The sequence below is a fragment of the Oncorhynchus masou genome, chromosome 5, assembly GCF_036934945.1.
Source record: "Oncorhynchus masou masou isolate Uvic2021 chromosome 5, UVic_Omas_1.1, whole genome shotgun sequence".
In the NCBI taxonomy this organism is placed as follows: domain Eukaryota; kingdom Metazoa; phylum Chordata; class Actinopteri; order Salmoniformes; family Salmonidae; genus Oncorhynchus; species Oncorhynchus masou.
The window spans coordinates 67,682,420-67,700,549 of record NC_088216.1 but is presented as its reverse complement, the minus strand read 5'-3'; the positions used below and the strand labels follow the sequence as shown (position 1 = coordinate 67,700,549).

Genomic DNA, 18,130 nt, shown 5'->3' with positions numbered 1-18,130 from the left:
CTGCCTGCTAATGCAGATAGATCATGCTGCCCCTTTTAACACAGCGCGTGGGAGCGTGGATGTGAGGGAGCGAGGCAGAGAAAGAGAGGGAGAAGATAACTTGGGCATAGACGAGCGGGCTAGCGCTGCTGCACCAATGGAGTCCCTGTTTGGAGTTCCCCATCTTCTCAACTCTGTTTTTTTCTTCTTTTTAACCTGCGGGGAAGGTGAAATATTTTTGTGTCGTTAATCATTTTTTCTTTCACTTTACTCTCTCCATCTCGAACTGGATATTGCTTCCCAGGGGTGGTACCTGCAAAGAAGAGTCCAAGGCTGGTGAGTACCGACATCATCTATACCTCCTCGTCCACCCTTCCCTTCCATTCTCCTCCATCCGTCCCTCTCTCCACTCTCTTGTGTGGAGTGCTAATGTTGGTTGGTGAGGGATTTTCTCTGTCAGGATTCTCACTGTGTTTTGGTCCTGATGGGAGCTTTGATGCTTCATAATGTTGAACCATTGGTAGGCAGAGCAAGGCTGCTCCTGGATTTGTTTTCATTCTCTACACCATGTTCTCATGTTCTCTTGGCTTAATGCACTCTAGGGAAATAGACTAGTGCTTTTGGCCAGCCTTGGAGCACTGAGGGAAATATAGAGCAGGGCGATTCTAGTGGACATTTTAGACCTGCCGAATTGAAACAAATTAAATACAAATATTGTTTAATCTTTGGCCTACCATGATTGGAGAAATGTTCCAAGCTTGTGGCCCAGCTCTTCTAAGTATTTATGTGCCCCATTAGAGTATGTAGAAATCATGTGATGACTAGAGACCACTGTCAGTCTGTGTTACCCTCTCCCTGTATCTCTTGGGAGGAAGCTGCCTGTGTGCTCTCTCTGTGTTGTATGGTAGAGTAATGTGTGCTGCATGTTGTGTTCTCCCCTCCTAGATGTATTCTCCCTTCGTTGAAACACCCTCCTCACTGCTATGTGCTCTGAATGTCTCCTCATGCATCGGGCAATAGGGCTTGCCATTAATATATTCAGCTCTGTGTTGAACAAAAGGAATAAACTATGTACTTTGTCAGCCAAGCTGTTTTCTTTCTGTTAGAGAAATAAAGTCACACTCCTATGTGAAACTACAGTGAATTTTTCGCTTTCTCAGAAATACATCTCATGAACAAATCTGCTTGATTATGCTTTCTGTATTGTTAGAGATGTGTTGGCCTTGATCAAAGTGGTATTTTGTCTCATTTCGTAATATGTTGTTGATGATTTTCCTTTCTCTTCACCACTCTTTCCTACTCCTTCTATCCCTCTCCTTCTTACTCAATATCTCTCTTTCTGACCATCCTCCTTTTCCCTCTCTACCTTTCTGTCCCTATCACCCTCCTCCTCATCCTCCCCCTCTAACACTCTCCCTCATACAGCAGTTAGCGAGGAAGGACAGTCAGAACAGTTCTGTGTCCAGCCACCGGAGTACCCACACTGACTCCCCTGTGCACACATCCCTGGCCCCCCCTCTCAGCAAGAGTACCGCCCCCCCACCCCCTTCCCAGCCCCTGCCCGGCCTGCCTCCCCAGGACCCCCAGGCAGACGGGACCATTCATAGGAAACCAGACCCCTTCAAGATCTGGGCCCAGTCCAGGAGCATGTATGAAAGTAGGCGTAAGTATTTATTTTTGGTGCAAGGGTGCAAGGGTGCATGGGTGTTTGCTTGGGGGCTCCCCCTGTCCTGTTGGGTTGGTACTGCAATCTAGGGCTGGTGACGGGAGATAACCTGCATGCACAGAAGTCATTTAACCTTTGAGAAGCATCAGTCCCCTAAACTCAACATACTCATTGCCCCAAAATATATTGTCTGAAAGTTTCCCATTGTCTTTCGGTGTTTTAATCTAAAGTGGGCGTTAACTTGGTGGGTTAGGGATGTGGACTGTTTGCAGAGCATTGTGGCAGTTGGGTAGAAACATGGTAGTGAGAGAAATAACAACAGTCCTGATCTACTAAACCTTGACTATAGAGTGTGTTTCTCTCCCTGGAACACTGTCAGTGTGTAGGAAGACTTCTCTCTTCACAGTCTCTCTGTCCATGCTGCCTCCTTGGCACCTCAGCTCAATTACACTCCCTATAGCCACTACATTATCATGCTACAGTGCTCTTTAGAACACAGCTCCAGACAAATGTGCATAGAATTGGCGTTGGTGGTAGAGGACAGTGGCTCTAATATTTCCTGGTAATCTGGTGAGGCTAACGGGTGCCAACCTCCTCAATTAACAGGAATATTACTCAGCCCCTGTTAGTCGCCCTCCGAGGAGTGGAGGCTTCCAGGGTCCAGAGGTTTCCACGCCTAATCATTTCTCTGGTCCTGCTGCTTTCATCAAGGTCTTTCATTATTCAGAGGCCTTAAAGGGAGAGGAGCTGGGTATCGGTACTGCCAGAGTTGGCTCCATCCTCAGGTGAGATAGGATGGGTGTAGAATTCTAAAGGAACAAGGAACGAAAGATCAGCTTTATTAATCACAGGGGGAGATTTGTAGGCAGTAGAGAGAGACAGAGTTGTATTACCAGGTGTAAATGCACTGCTCTGGATAGAGTATTTGCTCAGTCAGTAGACCCCCCTCGCCATCTCCTCTTCCTGATCTGAAGTTAATCTGCTTGTTCACCATGGTCAGTCTGAGCTAGGGTAGAATGACTAACCTTTAGTATGGATCTGTTTCCATACAGTTGTTTTGAAGTTGAGCTGCTGTATTGGCCTGTTAAGCTGCCCAATGCCTGCCCTTATGAACAAGAAGATTGAGACAGTTAGCCTCTGACCTGCCCATCTCAGCCCTACTCAGAGTCCCAGTGGGTAGGAAGAGAGCTAGCTAGCTTAAGACTGTGAGCTTGTCTGTTGACTCAGGAAAAGATTGCAGCCAAGCTGGTCTCTTTCCCTCCTCCCTCCCCCTGCTGGCTCTTAGTGGCTTTAGCTGTTGAGGTCTGTACCGTAACATGGGGTATCCCTTGGGGGGCTGAACGCATGGACACACACACAGACATACACATACACAGACACACACATACACAGACACACACACAGCTCCAGGCTGTTGCTTGAACCCTGTTCTCAGGTGGTCTGCCCACCTCGAGTGCTACATGAACAATAAGCTGTCAGTCGCTGCAGTGCACCACTACATAGCAGCATGGTGCCTCTGACAGTACCAGGCACTCCCTTTCCTCCTGCTCAGATCTCCTCCAGCCAGCCAGGGGTGCCTGTCTGAGCCTGAGGAGCAGCACTGCTATGGAGAGACTGGTGAGGTTTGCTCCCAGTCCAGTTCCCTGTCACCTAGCTACCTACCTAGGTTGACGAGACAAAGTAAAGAAGGAATTTGTCTTCAAAGACATCTGAAAGGATAGAACTCAAAGAAATACTAATTATGAAACATTGATAAAGCAGGTTCTCTTGGCCCTCTCCACTCTTGCTTTGAATGGTGTTAAAAATTATTTGGGGAGTATCTTGAAATATATATATTTTCTTTTGATAGAATGTTTTTATATATTTACACATTCCACAGGGTAATGTATTTACTCAGTATTAGCTGGATATAGAGGAAGAGGCAGAATAAGACAGTGGTGTAGAGGCTACAGTAAGAGGTTGAGAGAGGCATGGACCACTGACCTGATTCACAAGGAGCCGCAGGTGTGCTGTGTGCTCATTAAGGTCTTGATATCTTCAGCTCCCCCCTCCATCTCCTCCAGCTCTCTGCCTCCACTCTTCTCTGAGAGGAACAGGGGGAGGGATTACACTGTGTGGCTTCTGGTCTAATGATCCAGGATGTAGTGATCAATGCTGATGGATGGTTCTCTGGTTGCAGTGCCTGACTTCCAGGAGCAGGACATCTTCCTGTGGAGAAAGGACACGGGCTACGGGTTCAGGATCCTGGGAGGGAACGAGCCAGGAGAACCGGTGAGTTGGAGGATTCAACCATACACCAACATCACTGCTCAGTATACATCTACAGTTGAAGTCGGAAGTTTACATACACTTAGGTTGGAGTCATTAAAACTTGTTTTTCAACCACTCTACAAATTTCTTGTTAACAAACTATAGTTTTGGCAAGTCTGTTAGGACATCTACTTTGTGCATGACACAAGTCATTTGACATCATTTGAGGTGTACCTGTGGATGTATTTCAAGGCCTACCTTCAAACTCAGCGCCTCTTTGCTTAATATCATGGGAAAATCTAAATAAATCAGCCAAGACATCAGAATAAAAATTGGTTCATCCTTGGAGCAATTTCTAAACACTTGAAGGTACCACGTTCATCTGTACAAACAATAGTATGCAAGTATAAACACCATGGGACCACGCAGTCGTCATACCGCTCAGGAAGGAGACGCGTTCTGTCTCCTGGAGATGAATATACTTTGGTGCAAAAACTGCAAATCAATCCCAGAACAACAGCAAAGTCCCTGTGAAGATGCTGAAGGAAACAGGTACAAAAGTATCTATGTCCACAGTAAAACGAGTCCTATATCGACATAACCTGAAAGGCTGCTCAGCAAGGAAGAAGCCACTGCTCCAAAACCGCCTTAACCTCTCTAGGGTATGTGGGACGCTAGCGTCCCATCTGGCCAACATCCAGTGAGGTTGCAGAGCGCCAAATTCAATTACAGAAATGCTCATTATAAAAATTCTGAAAACAAAACATATTTTACATAGGTTTAAAGATTAACTTCTTGTAAATCCAACCACAGTGTCATATTTATAAAATGCTTTTCGGCGAAAGCATACCTAGCCCAGAACATACCTAGCCCAGAACATACTTAGTCCAGAACATAGCCCAGTACAAAAAGTAACCAGCCAAGCAGAAGCGTTACAAAACTCAGAAATAGAGATAAAATTAATCTCTTACCTTTGATGATCTTCATATGGTGGCAATCAGAAGATATTCATTTACTCAACAAATGATCCTTTTGTTCGATGAAGTCTCTTTATATCCAAAAACCTCAGTTTCAGTAATCCACAGGCACAAACTCAGTCAAAACAATCAGACAAAAAAATCCAAATTGTATCCATAAAGTTCATAGAAACATGTCAAATGATGTTTATATTCAATCCTCAGTTTGTTTTTTTAGCCTAAATGATCTATAATATTTCAACCGGACAATAACGTCATCAATATAAAAGGTAAACAAGAAATGCACATGCGTCTGAAAAAACTCTGCTTCACTTTAGGGTCCATTCGTTTAGACTGGTCCTTCTCCCTTATTGATAAGAATACAAGCCTGAAAAGATTTCTAATGACTGTTGACATCTAGTGGAAGGCATAGGAACTGGAGTCCCAAGTCAATGGATACTGTAATGGCATTGAATAGAAAACTACAAAACCCCAAAAAATAGGAAGAAAAGAAAAATCCTGAATGGATTTGTCTCAGGTTTTCGCCTGCTAAATCAGTTCTGTTATACTCACAGACACTATTTCAACAGTTTTGGAAACTTTAGAGTGTTTTCTATCCAATATATGGATATTCTATCCGATATATGCATATCATATCTTCTGGGCCCGAGTAGCAGGCCGTTTAATTTGGGCATGCTTTTCATCCAAAATTCCAAATGCTGCCCCCTACCCTAGAGAGGATAAGAAAGTCAGACTACGGTTTGCAACTGCACATGAGGACAGAGATCATACTTTTTGGAGAAATGTCTGATGAAACAAAAATATTACTGTTTGGCCATAATGACCATTGTTATGTTTTGAGGAAAAAGGGGGAGGCTTGCTAACCGAAGAACACCATCCCAGCCGTGAAGCATGGGGGTGGCAGCATCATGTTGTGGGGGTGCTATGCTGCAGGAGGGACTGGTGCACTTCACAAAATAGATGGCCTCATGAGGAATGAAAATGATATGGATATATTGAAGCAACATCTCAAGACATCAGTCAGGAAGTTAAAGCTTGGTTGCAAATGGGTTTTTCAAATGGTCAATGACCCCAAGCATACTTCCAAAGTGGCAAAATGGCTTACTGGCAAAATGGCTTAAGGACAACACAGTCAAGGTCTTGGAGTGGCCATCACAAAGCCCTGACCTCAATCCTATAGAAAATGTGTGGGCAGAACTGAAAAAGTGTGTGCGAGCAAGGAGGCCTACAAACCTGACTCAGTTACACCAGCCTGTCATGAAGAATGGGACAAAATTCACCCAACTTTTTGTGGGAAGCTTGTGGAAGACTACCCAAAATGTTTGACCCAAGTTAAATAATTTAAAGGCAATGCTACCAAATTCTAATTGAGTGTATGTAAACTTCTGACCCACTGGGAATGTGATGAAAGAAATAAAGACTGAAACAAATCATTCTCTCTACTATTATTCTGACATTTCACATTCTTAAAATAAAGTGGTGATCCTAACTGACCTAAGACAGGATATTGTAACAGGGATTCAATGTCAGGAATTGTGAAATACTGAGTTTAAATGTGTTTTGCTTAGGCGTAAGTAGACTTCCGACTTTTTATTTTAAGTATGTCATCAGTCTTGGATTGAACACTTATTATGCGAGTTCTCCGTTTATTAGCACATATATTTATCATGTTTTTTAATATATATTTACCATCATTTAATGCTATATTTTACATTCCAATTTGATGGTTATAAACACTTCTGTTGGAGCCAGCTGAATCAACTTCAGCAGCAGTGTTGGTCTGTGTGTGGCGGTGGTCTTTGCTCCTCTGTTGGAGCCAGCTGAATCAACTTCAGCAGCAGTGTTGGTCTGTGTGTGGCGGTGGTCTTTGCTCCTCTGTTGGAGCCAGCTGAATCAACTTCAGCAGCAGTGTTGGTCTGTGTGTGGCGGTGGTCTTTGCTCCTCTGTTGGAGCCAGCTGAATCAACTTCAGCAGCAGTGTTGGTCTGTGTGTGGTGGTGGTCTTTGCTCCTCTGTTGGAGCCAGCTGAATCAACTTCAGCAGCAGTGTTGGTCTGTGTGTGGTGGTGGTCTTTGCTCCTCTGTTGGAGCCAGCTGAATCAACTTCAGCAGCAGTGTTGGTCTGTGTGTGGTGGTGGTCTTTGCTCCTCTGTTGGAGCCAGCTGAATCAACTTCAGCAACAGTGTTGGTCTGAGTGTGGTAGTGGTGATGGTCTTAGCTCCTCTGTTTTTCTTCTCTTTGCTGCAGCCTCAATCAGAGAGAAAAATATATCTCAGACCAATTTTCTTTTCTTCCAGAGGCCAAGTTGTTGGTTCTCGTAAGCTGGTCTTTACCTCTTTTGGAGAAGGAAAATAATGACACACAAGATTTAGACCGGTTGTGCAGCGGTTGGTTCCACTTTTCTGGGCTCCATTATTTACTTGACAGATACAGAACACTCCAAATGTGCACTTATAAATCATTACAATTTAAAAAAAATACAGCTGTAAACAGAAGTCAAAGATCAAACATCAAACATACAACCGATGTCTCTCCTGAGTTCTGCAAAATAGGGAATGTCCCAGGTGCTTTTAATATGCTTGCAGTCAACCCCTAGTGATGTCACTGCCTACGTCACTACCTTCTAGTCACGAGACCAGGCCCATGCATACACAGTTTTACAAACTTGCAAGAGAGATACAATAGTTCCCGTGTTTTCTAAGTGCTCAGCGCAAGTTGCTTTATAGTGGTATATCAGACTAGTCTCTTATCTCTTTCACTGCCCTGCAGGGTTCTGTGTCTATGCATCTCTTTTAGCCTTGATGCGCTTTCTCACAGACCCCTGTTTTGACTGCAATAACACACATCTCTTTGACCGTTTCTTTGTAAGAGGCAAAGACTAGAAAATAATAGTGGAACAATATTAAACCTTATAATATATATATATATATATATATATATATATATATATATATATATATATATATATAGTTAATCTGTAGTCTAGGACCCTATAAATGTAGTGGGGGAGGGGTCTTATAGCCCTTCCCCTTCTATTAATACAACATAAGCATAATCAATTATTATAATACATCAAACATTTGGTGCAGCCCCTATCATGACCCCAAGTTGACCCCATCACAGCCAAGCAGAGAAAGAGGAGGAAGACTAACTAGCTAGCTTTCTAGCTGGGCCAGGAGTAGTCTGAGTTATGTTAGTGCTGCTGGAAAAAAATAATCTTACCTGTCAATATCTCACCTCGATGTACTTTTACCATCTACTGTTGATTGACCAACAACCTCTCCTATCATCCCCCTCTTCTGTACTCACCTTTTCTCTTATTTTCTCTCCTTTTCTCCCCTACCCTCCCATCTTCTTCTCTCCACAGATCTACATAGGGCACATAGTGAAGTATGGGGCGGCGGATGAGGATGGACGCCTGCGTTCAGGGGATGAGCTCATCTGTGTGGACGGCACGGCAGTGATGGGCAAGTCTCACCAGCTGGTGGTACAGCTGATGCAGCAGGCCGCCAAGCAGGGTCATGTCAACCTCACTGTGCGACGCAAGACCGGCTACGGAGGTAAACACAGCTAGTTAGATATGGACACTATGTTTTCCAGTGTGATTTGCAATGAACACCTTCAAAGAACAGCTGTTGCAACTTGCAATTGTGCATGTTCTCCCACTTAAAAAGATGAGAGAGGCCTGTAATTTTCATCATAGGTACCCTTCAACTATGACAGACATAATGAGAAGAAAAAAATCCAGAAAATCACATTGTAGGATTTTTAAGGAATTTGTTTGCAAATTATGGTGGAAAATAAGTATTTGGTCAATAACAAAAGTTTATCTCAATACTTTGTCATATACCCTTTGTTGGCAATTACAGAGGTAATTGCCAACAATTACACAGGTCAAACGTTTTCTGTAAGTCTTCACAAGGTTTCAAACTGTTGCTGGTATTTTAGCCCATTCCTCCATCACTCCTCTAGAGCAGTGATGTAGTACCATCAATGGCAGTCTGTCCAGTAGTACCATCAATGGCAGTCTGTCCAGTAGTACCATCAATGGCAGTCTGTCCAGTAGTACCATCAATGGCAGTCTGTCCAGTAGTACCATCAATGGCAGTCTGTCCAGTAGTACCATCAATGGCAGTCTGTCCAGTAGTACCATCAATGGCAGTCTGTCCAGTAGTACCATCAATGGCAGTCTGTCCAGTAGTACCATCAATGGCCGTCTGTGCAGTAGTATCATCAGCAGCCTGTGCAGTAGTACCATCAGCCGCAGCCTGTCCAGTAGTACCATCAGCAGCAGCCTGTCCAGTAGTATCATCAGCCGCAGTCTGCCCAGTAGTACCATCAGCAGCCGTATGTGCAGTTGTACTGTACCATCAGCAGCCGTATGTGCAGTAGTACTGTACCATCAGCAGCCGTATGTGCAGTAGTACTGTACCATCAGCAGCAGTCTGTGCAGCAGTACTGTATCATCAGTAGCAGTCTGTGGAGTAGTACCATCAACAGTAGCCTGTCCAGTAGTACCATCAGCAGCAGCCTGTCCAGTAGTACCATCAGCAGCAGCCTGTCCAGTAGTACCATCAGCAGCAGCCTGTCCAGTAGTACCATCAGCAGCAGTCTGTCCAGTAGGACCATCAGCAGCAGCCTGTCCAGTAGTACCATCAGCAGCAGCCTGTCCAGTAGTACCATCAGCAGCAGCCTGTCCAGTAGTACCATCAGCAGCAGCCTGTCCAGTAGTACCATCAGCAGCAGCCTGTCCAGTAGGACCATCTGCAGCAGCCTGTCCAGTAGTATTATCAGCAGCAGTCTGTCCAGTAGTATTATCAGCAGCAGTCTGTCCAGTAGTATCATCAACAGCAGTCTGTCCAGTAGTATCATCATCAGCAGCAGCCTGTCCAGTAGTATCATCAGCAGCAGCAGCCTGTCCAGTAGTATCATCTTCACCAGCAGTCTGTCCAGTAGTACCTTGAAAAAGTATTCATCCCCCTTGGCATTTTTCCTATTTTGTTGCATTACAACCTGTCATTTAAACAGATTTTATACGGATTTCATGTAATGGACACACACAAAATAGTCCAAATTGCTGAAGTGAAAAAAAAAAACAACATAGCCCCTCTTATAGCCCCTCTTACATCAGCTGATATCTCAAAGTGCTGTACAGAAACCCATTCTAAAACCCCAAACAGCAAGCAATGCAGGTGTAGAAGCACGGTGTCTAAGAAAACTCCATAGAAAGGCAAAAATCTAGGAGGAAACCTAGAGAGGAACCAGGCTATGAGGGGTGGCCGGGTGGAGATTATAACAGAACATGGCCACGATGATCAAATGTTCATAGATGACCAGCATGGTAAAATAATAATCACAGTAGTTGTCGAGGGTGCAGCAAGTCAGCACCTCAGGAGTAAATGTCAGATGGCTTTTCATAGCCGATCATTAAGAGTATCTCTACCGCTCCTGATGTCTCTAGAGAGTTAAAAACAGCAGGTCTGGGACAGGTAGCACATCCAGTGAACAGGTCAGGGTTCCATAGCCGCAGGCAGAACAGTTGATACTGGAGCAGCAGCACGGCCAGGTGCTGAAAGAGAGAATTAGAGAGAACATACTTAAATTCACACAGGACACCGGATAAGACAGGAGTAGTAAGATCTGGTGCAACCAATTACCTTCAAAGGTCACATAATTAGTTGGATTGCACACAGGTGGACTTTATTTATGTGTCACGTGATCTGTCACATGATCTCAGTATACATGCACCCGTTCTGAAAGGCCCCAGAGTCTGCAACACCACTAATCAATGGGGTACCACCAAACTAGCGGCAACATGAAGACCAGTAGTACCATCATCGGCAGTCTGTCCAGTAGTACCATCAAGGGTAATCTGTCCAGTAGTACCGTTAGCGTCAGTCTGTGCAGTAGTACCATCAGCGGCAGTCTGTCCAGGAGTACCATCAGTAGCAGTCTGTCCAGTAGTACCATCAACGGTAGTCTGTCCAGTAGTATCATCAATGGCAGTCTGTCCAGTAATTAGAGAGAACATACTTAAATTCACACAGGACACCGGATAAGACAGGAGTAGTAAGATCTAGTGCAACCAATTACCTTCAAAAGTCACATAATTAGTTAGATTGCACACAGGTGGACTTTATTTATGTGTCACGTGATCTGTCACATGATCTCAGTATACATGCACCCGTTCTGAAACGCCCCAGAGTCTGCAACACCACTAATCAATGGGGTACCACCAAACTAGCGGCAGCATGAAGTCCAAGGAGCTCGCCAAACAGGTCAGGGACAAAGTTGTGGAGAAGTACAGATCAGGGTTGGGTTCTAAAAAAAATCTGAAACTTTGAACATCCCACTGAGCACCATTAAATCCACTATTAAAACATTTAAAGAATATGGCACCACAACAAACCTGCCAAGAGAGGCCCACCAAAACTAGCAAGAAGGGCATTAGTCAGAGGCAACAAAGAGACCAAAGATAACTCTGAAGGAGCTGCAAAGCTCCACAGCGGAAATTGGAGTATCTGTCTATAGAACCACTTTAAGCCGTACACTCCACAGAGCTGGGCTATATGGAATAGTGGACAGAAAAAAGCCATTGCTTATACAGGGACATTCTTGAGGCAAACCTGTTTCAATCTTTCAGAGATTTGAGACTAGGACGGAGGTTCACCTTCCAGCAGGACAATGACCCTACACATACTGCTAAAGCAACACTTGAGTGGTTTAAGGGGAAACATTTAAATGTCTTGGAATGGCCTAGTCAAAGCCCAGACCTTAATCCAATTGAGAATCTGTGGTATGACTTGAAGACTGCTGTACACCAGCTGGAGCAGTTTTGCCTTGAAGAATGGGCATAAATCCCAGTGGCTAGATGTGCCAAGCTTATAGAGACATACCCCAAGATACTTGCATCTGTAATTGCTGCAAAAGGTGGCTCTACTGAGTATTGACTTTGGGGGGGGGGGGGGGGGGAGTGAATAGTTATGCACGTTCAAGTTTTCTGTTTTTTAGTTTTATTTCTTGATTGTTTCACAGTATAAAATATTTTGCATCTTCTAAGTGTTAGGCATGTTGTGTACATCAAATGATCAGCAGCAGTCTGTGCAGTAGTACCATCAACAGCAGTCTGTGCTGTAACATTGAGGCCTTTCACTGCTCCTGGCTCCATTTGTCTTCATCAGAGCAGTGAAGGGCCCGAGGACAGGGCTGATATTTGGAGGTTCATCCCCGCTGCTCTTCAACATTCCATGGGTGTGTGGGAAAAATGTTTGTCAGAGGCGCTCATCGCTCCCAGCCTGCCCTTTAGCAGGATGAATAAAGGTTCATAAACGTGATGAAGAGGGTTCCAACCTTTTCCCCGTGCCCCCCACACACTAGCTTGTCTACCAGCCATTGATGAGAGTGCCCAGACAGAGGGCACAATGGTCTGTCAGAGGAGCGATGCACTGTATGAAGCACTGCTTCAATGCCAGGAAATAAGATGGGAACCTTCTACTGTGATGCAATCCGGAAGCCATATCTATAGATGTTTTGGGGGGGAAATAGATCAAAGCGTGACCGTTGGTCAACAGGGAGCATGCTGCTCTTTCTTCCTTCTATCAGTGTGATCCTTAGTGGGTAGAGAGGAGCAGCGTTATCCATGTTGATTAGGAAAACCTTTCATTTTGTGTTTCATTTGGTGTTATGAGCTGTGTGCTGTTGCTGTGAAGTGTTGGTAATAGTTAGCTTCTTGTCAGTCTGACAGCATTAATATCTTTTTTCTCCTCTTCTTACACAGTGTCTAAAGGGGAGGGCGAGGTGCCCCCGTCCCCAGCCTCGTCACACCACAGCAGCACCCAGGCCCCCTCATTGACTGAGGGGAAGCGGACCCCCCAAGGCAGTCAGAACTCCCTCAACACGGTCAGCTCTGGCAGCGGCTCCGGCAGTGGCTCCACCAGCGGCATCGGCAGCGGGGGCGGCGGAGGCTCAGGGAGTGCTGTGGTCAACACCGCTCTGCAGCCCTACGACGTGGAGATCCACCGCGGGGAGAACGAGGGCTTTGGATTCGTCATCGTCTCCTCCGTTTCCCGACCTGAGTCTGGCACCACCTTTGGTAAGTCCCCCATGTAATCTCTACCTTACTATACTTAAATATAGGTAACACACAGGCATGCACTATACACACACACACACACACACTCAACCTTTCTCTCAATATACAGTAGAACATATTTTTCTTAGTAACTAATTGCTGTTTGACTATTGGGTACTGTCCCTTCTATGCAAATGAGTTTCTGAATAGTGCATATTTCTGGCACTTACTTGGTGAATAGCTTTCATCCTCATTATTTTATTTTGTAGTGAGTGGTAATCCTCTTCTATTTTCTTTCATTCTGTCAAGCAGAGACACTGTGACCCAGCCCAAAGAGCTGTAATATTTATACTGCCTTTCATAATTGATCACAAGTGAAAGCATGTTGTATAATTCAGATGTGGTCTGAAATAACAATGAATAGAATAAAATCAATACTATGGCTTGACAGTATGTATATACTATGTGGACAGTATGTGTTACTACATTGCTCTCATTTCCTATATGTGGACAGTATGTGTTACTACATTGCTCTGATTTCCTATATGTTGACAGTATGTGTTACTACATTGCACTGATTTCCTGTATGTGGGTAGTATGTGTTACAGGAAATCAGAGCAATGTAGTAACACATACTGTCCACATACAGGAAATCAGAGCAATGTAGTAACACATACTGTCCACATACAGGAAATGAGAGCAAAGTAGTAACACATACTGTCCACATACAGGAAATGAGAGCAAAGTAGTAACACATACTGTCGTGGTCTGAAATAAGTTGAAATAATTAAGTTGCAATTAATCACTCATATTGCTTATAGGTAAATTGTTGTAACTCCAAAAAAATAGAAACTGTAAATATTGTTTACATCACTCGTTAGACGACCATCTAGGTGGTTGTAATCAGCAGGTTATCCTCTATAGAGGATATATTGTTAACAATATTTCCTGTTTTATTTTTATGATCTACCAGAAATCATGAAAATGGGGTTGACTTGGATGAGTTATTAAGGAGGAAGATGATTGTAATATTTGTAGATGGATAGATCCTCTCCCACTATCCTACAGCTCTTTTTGCCCCTCTGCATGCCCTGTCTGCCTACAATTGCTGCCACTCTCCCTGCCTGACCACAGCTCTGGGAGTCTCTCTGGGCACAGGGGTGCTGATCAGGCTTACACTGCTTATGGGCGTCCAACCATCTAGTAAAGCACAGCTTCATGTACTATACACAAATGTTGGAAAGTTTGTGCCAATTTGTTAATCATATCAAAGTGAAACACATTGGTTGTTGATCAATAGTGTAGAGAAATTACCTTTGATCTGCATGGATCCCAGTTACTCTGACACAGAGACCCATCCATCCTCCCTCTCTGTGTATTAGACAAACACATCCTTCTGCTGTGAAACCATCAAAGCTTCTAGTTAGTACAGAACTCAATGAGTTGAGCTCCACAGAGCTCTTCTAGACTGGAGTGACTGACCGCAGAGGAAAGAGACAGACTGATCACCGGGGCCAAGTTCCAGGCCACACCAGGCGGTGTCAGAGGAAGGCCCAAAACATTGTCAAAGACTCCACTCACCCTAGTCATAGACTGTTCTCAAATTTCAATCAAATTTATAAAGCCCTTCTTATATCAGCTGATGTCACAAATTGCTGTACAGAAACCCAGACTAAAACCCCAAACAGCAAACAATGCAGGTGTAGAGGCATGGTGGCTAGGAAAAACTCCCTAGAAAGGCCAGAACCTAGGAAGAAACCTAGCGAGGAACCAGGCTATGAGGGGTGGCCAGTCCTCTTCTGGCTGTGCCGGGTGGAGATTATAACAGAACATGGCCAAGATGTTCAAATTTTCATAGATGACCAGCAGGGTCAAATAATAATAATCACAGTGATTGTCGAGGGTGCAACAGGTCAGCACGTCAGGAGTAAATGTCAGTTGGCTTTTCATAGCCAATCATTCAGAGTATCTCTACCACTCCTGCTGTCTCTAGAGAATTGAAAACAGCAGGTCTGGGACAGGTAGCACGTCCGGTGAACAGGTCAGGTTTCCTGAAACTGGAGCAGCAGCTCGACCAGGTGGACTGGGGACAGCAAGGAGTCATCAGGCCAGGTAGTCCTGAGGCATGGTCCTAGTGCTCAGGTCCTCCGAGAGAGAGAAAGAAAGAAAGAGAGAAAGTGAGAGAGAATTAGAGAGAGCATACTAAAATTCACACCGGACACCGGATAAGACAGGAGAAATATAACAGACGGATCCTAGCCCGCCGACACATAAACTACTGCAGCATAAATACTGGAGGCTGAGACAGGAGTGGTCAGAGACGGTACCGGTACTCTCTGTATATAGCCTCGTTATTTTTATGTATTGTATTTTATTGTGTTACTTTTTGATTACATTTCTTAAAACTTTTGTTTATTTAGTAAATATTTTCTTAACTATACAGCATTTCACTGTAAGGTCTACACCTGTTGTATTCGGCGCATGTGACATAAAATTAGATTTGATTATTGTTTGTAGTTAAATCAAGAAGTGGAATAGAGAGAGAGGGAATGATATGTGCAATAGTTCACTGTAGTAATTGAGATTAGGGCTGACCCCAATTAGTTGACTGGTCGATTGTTAGGCTGTTTGTCGACCAACCTTTTTTTTGTCGAGCAGTAGCAAATATATTAAAAAAAATTGTGGCACACGAAACACCTGTCTGATTTGTGCCCATCTCAGTGAACTAATTCATTGAGGGGACTGAGACTAATCCATTCGGCGACTGCGTGGATGACACAGTCCAAGAAGTGGTGTGGCAAAAATTCACAATGCAAATCCCTCTCCAATGCGTGCTTTCCTGCAAATTTGTGCACATTCATTGTTTCAAAACTTAAGTGTGTGGATTGTTTGCCTTGATTGTTAGTGTCTATCAATTCCCCATTACATATGGTATATCACCAGCAGTAGCCTACTTTTACCATTAATACCTGTCATTACTTATCTACAACGTTTATTTGGTTATGGTCATTTCTGTTAATCAATTCAATATATTTTTATTCCAGTCTTTTACTGTTCTCATTGTAGGAGTGGACACATTGTTTGCAGAGCGCACAACCTATGCTATACTTGTGAGAAACAAGTTTTGGTTTATTCCATTTCATAGTTTTTTTTTGAGCGCTTCTGTTAATGTTGACAAAGGACACGCATAGAAGTAGGCCTATCGGCTACCTGGCCTATAAATGTGCCCATTTGGGGATCTGGTAGTATTTCTGATTGGCGTAACGCACCACCACTAAAGAGCTGTGGAGCTTCTCAAAGTAATGTTTTCTTCACCTCAAACAACAAGCAAACAAAGTCTGTTTTTGCATCCATTGAAAATGACAATAGTTCCTCAATGTATTTAAAAAAAATCCATCACTCTCCCTTTCGATAACCACTCATCGTGATGCTAAATGTCTGATCCAGTGGAAACGTTTATCTGATGAGCTCTTATCCCTTACCCAAAATAGCCTCCAGCTGTTTCTGTCCCGAGCTCACTGGCATGGGAAACTCTGAGGGCACAGAATATTTTATACAATGTTGCAAGTTTGCTAGCATAAGCTTGGGGCTGGACCCAAGTTAGTTGATACAATGTTTCAAGTTCATTGCAGACAGGCCATGGGTAGCCAATGTGATTCATAGGATATTTATTTTAATCAGGATATTTTCTACCTCCAGGCTGGTGTTTTTCTTTGTTGGCTTTATTTAGGCTATTTTTACATAATTGGCAGTAGAAGTTATTTTTTAGGTTTGTATCGTTTTCATGTAGATTTGGATAGAATTTTGATTAACCACAAGACAATGATTTTGATATTTGAAGACGTTAATATACACTGAACAGAAATACAAACGCAACAGGTGAAGCGCGGGAGGAGGATGGGCAGGTTAAGGTCCGTCTCTTCTGGGTATCTTGATCTCTGGCTCTCTTGTGTCATTTGTGTCTTATTTCATCAAACAGAATCAGACTAGTATATAGTTGATTTTATTAAAACACATAGGGTGTGTCTATTTATGGAAAAATTCAAGTTTTAAAATTGAGTCCAATCGATTGTTTGAAAGAACAGACGACTTTTGGTTGACTAAGATTTTTATTAGTCGGGGACTGCACTTATTGAGGGGCAGTCTCTAGTAGGGTAGAAGCCTTTGTGGTGCTGAGGATTGTCAGTAGGAGAGGGAGGACCTGTCTGCACTAGCAGAGAATTTGGCTGTGTTGTCTGTACATTTGTAATCTAGGCTGCAGGTGTATGTCTTATCAGTGCTAAACGTTGACAGAGTTTCCTCATTATTAGGTTTCAGCAGTACAAGGATGTTAGGAGAGATTCATAAATTCAAATATAAGAAGTTGCTACAGGATGTTGCCACAGGTAGATAGTCAGTGACACATTGAGTATTTAGTGTGGATTCCTAATTCATTTGAATGCACTACATCTAGAGTATGTAAAGTCATTTTTCTTTTAACATTCTCTCTCACTTGGCAAACGCTTTCCATTTCTCATAGCAGATTTCCGGGCACACTCTGTTGGCACTTGGCTTGGTGGGTTTGGTGAATAAACCCTTAACCTTCTGCCTTCCTTCCTTTCTCTCTCTTCTCTTCCTCTTCTTCCTCTGCCCCTTTTCACCTCTCTATCTCTTTAAACGACACCCCTTACCACCAAAAATGTCACATCACACACTTTCTGAATCACACAAACGCAAAAAGCTGGAAATGCATGTGTGGCCATGCCCCACAAAATAGGGCGTATTATCGAGGGGAGCCCTGCGGACCGCTGTGGGAAGCTGAAGGTGGGAGACCGTATCCTGGCCGTCAACGGCTGCTCCATCACCAACAAGTCCCACTCGGACATCGTCAACCTGATCAAGGAGGCCGGGAACACCGTCACGCTAAGGATCATTCCCGGAGACGGTGAGAGGACCTCTTATGTCTCCCATATCTAATGTTCCACTCATATATACCATCTAGACCAGGGCTGCACAACCCCTTTCCTGGAGAGCTTCTCTCCTTAGGTTTTTTGCTCCAACCCCAATCTAGCAAACCTGATTCTAATAATTAGCTGGTTTATAATATTAATCAGGTTAGATATAACTGGGGTTGGAGTGAAAACCTACAGGAGGGGATCTCTCCAGGAACAGGGTTGGAGTTAAGACCTACAGGAGGGTAGCTCTCCAGG

General features: G+C 43.8%; 1 protein-coding gene across 11 annotated transcripts in view; it reads left to right on the top strand.

The window, feature by feature from the left end:
- LOC135540135 (membrane-associated guanylate kinase, WW and PDZ domain-containing protein 1-like) overlaps positions 1 to 18,130 on the top strand; it is a 175,182-nt gene that overhangs the window by 144,333 nt on the left and 12,719 nt on the right. For 8 of the 11 annotated variants that reach the window (XM_064966546.1, XM_064966544.1, XM_064966541.1 and 5 more), the window contains 6 exons: positions 284 to 315; positions 1,405 to 1,642; positions 3,825 to 3,916; positions 8,238 to 8,430; positions 12,648 to 12,962; positions 17,662 to 17,865. In XM_064966546.1, the coding sequence (XP_064822618.1) occupies positions 284 to 315; positions 1,405 to 1,642; positions 3,825 to 3,916; positions 8,238 to 8,430; positions 12,648 to 12,962; positions 17,662 to 17,865 (1,074 nt within the window). The remainder of the gene's footprint in view (positions 1 to 283; positions 316 to 1,404; positions 1,643 to 3,824; positions 3,917 to 8,237; positions 8,431 to 12,647; positions 12,963 to 17,661; positions 17,866 to 18,130) is intronic. The other 3 variants (XM_064966542.1, XM_064966543.1, XM_064966545.1) reach the window with 3 other exon arrangements.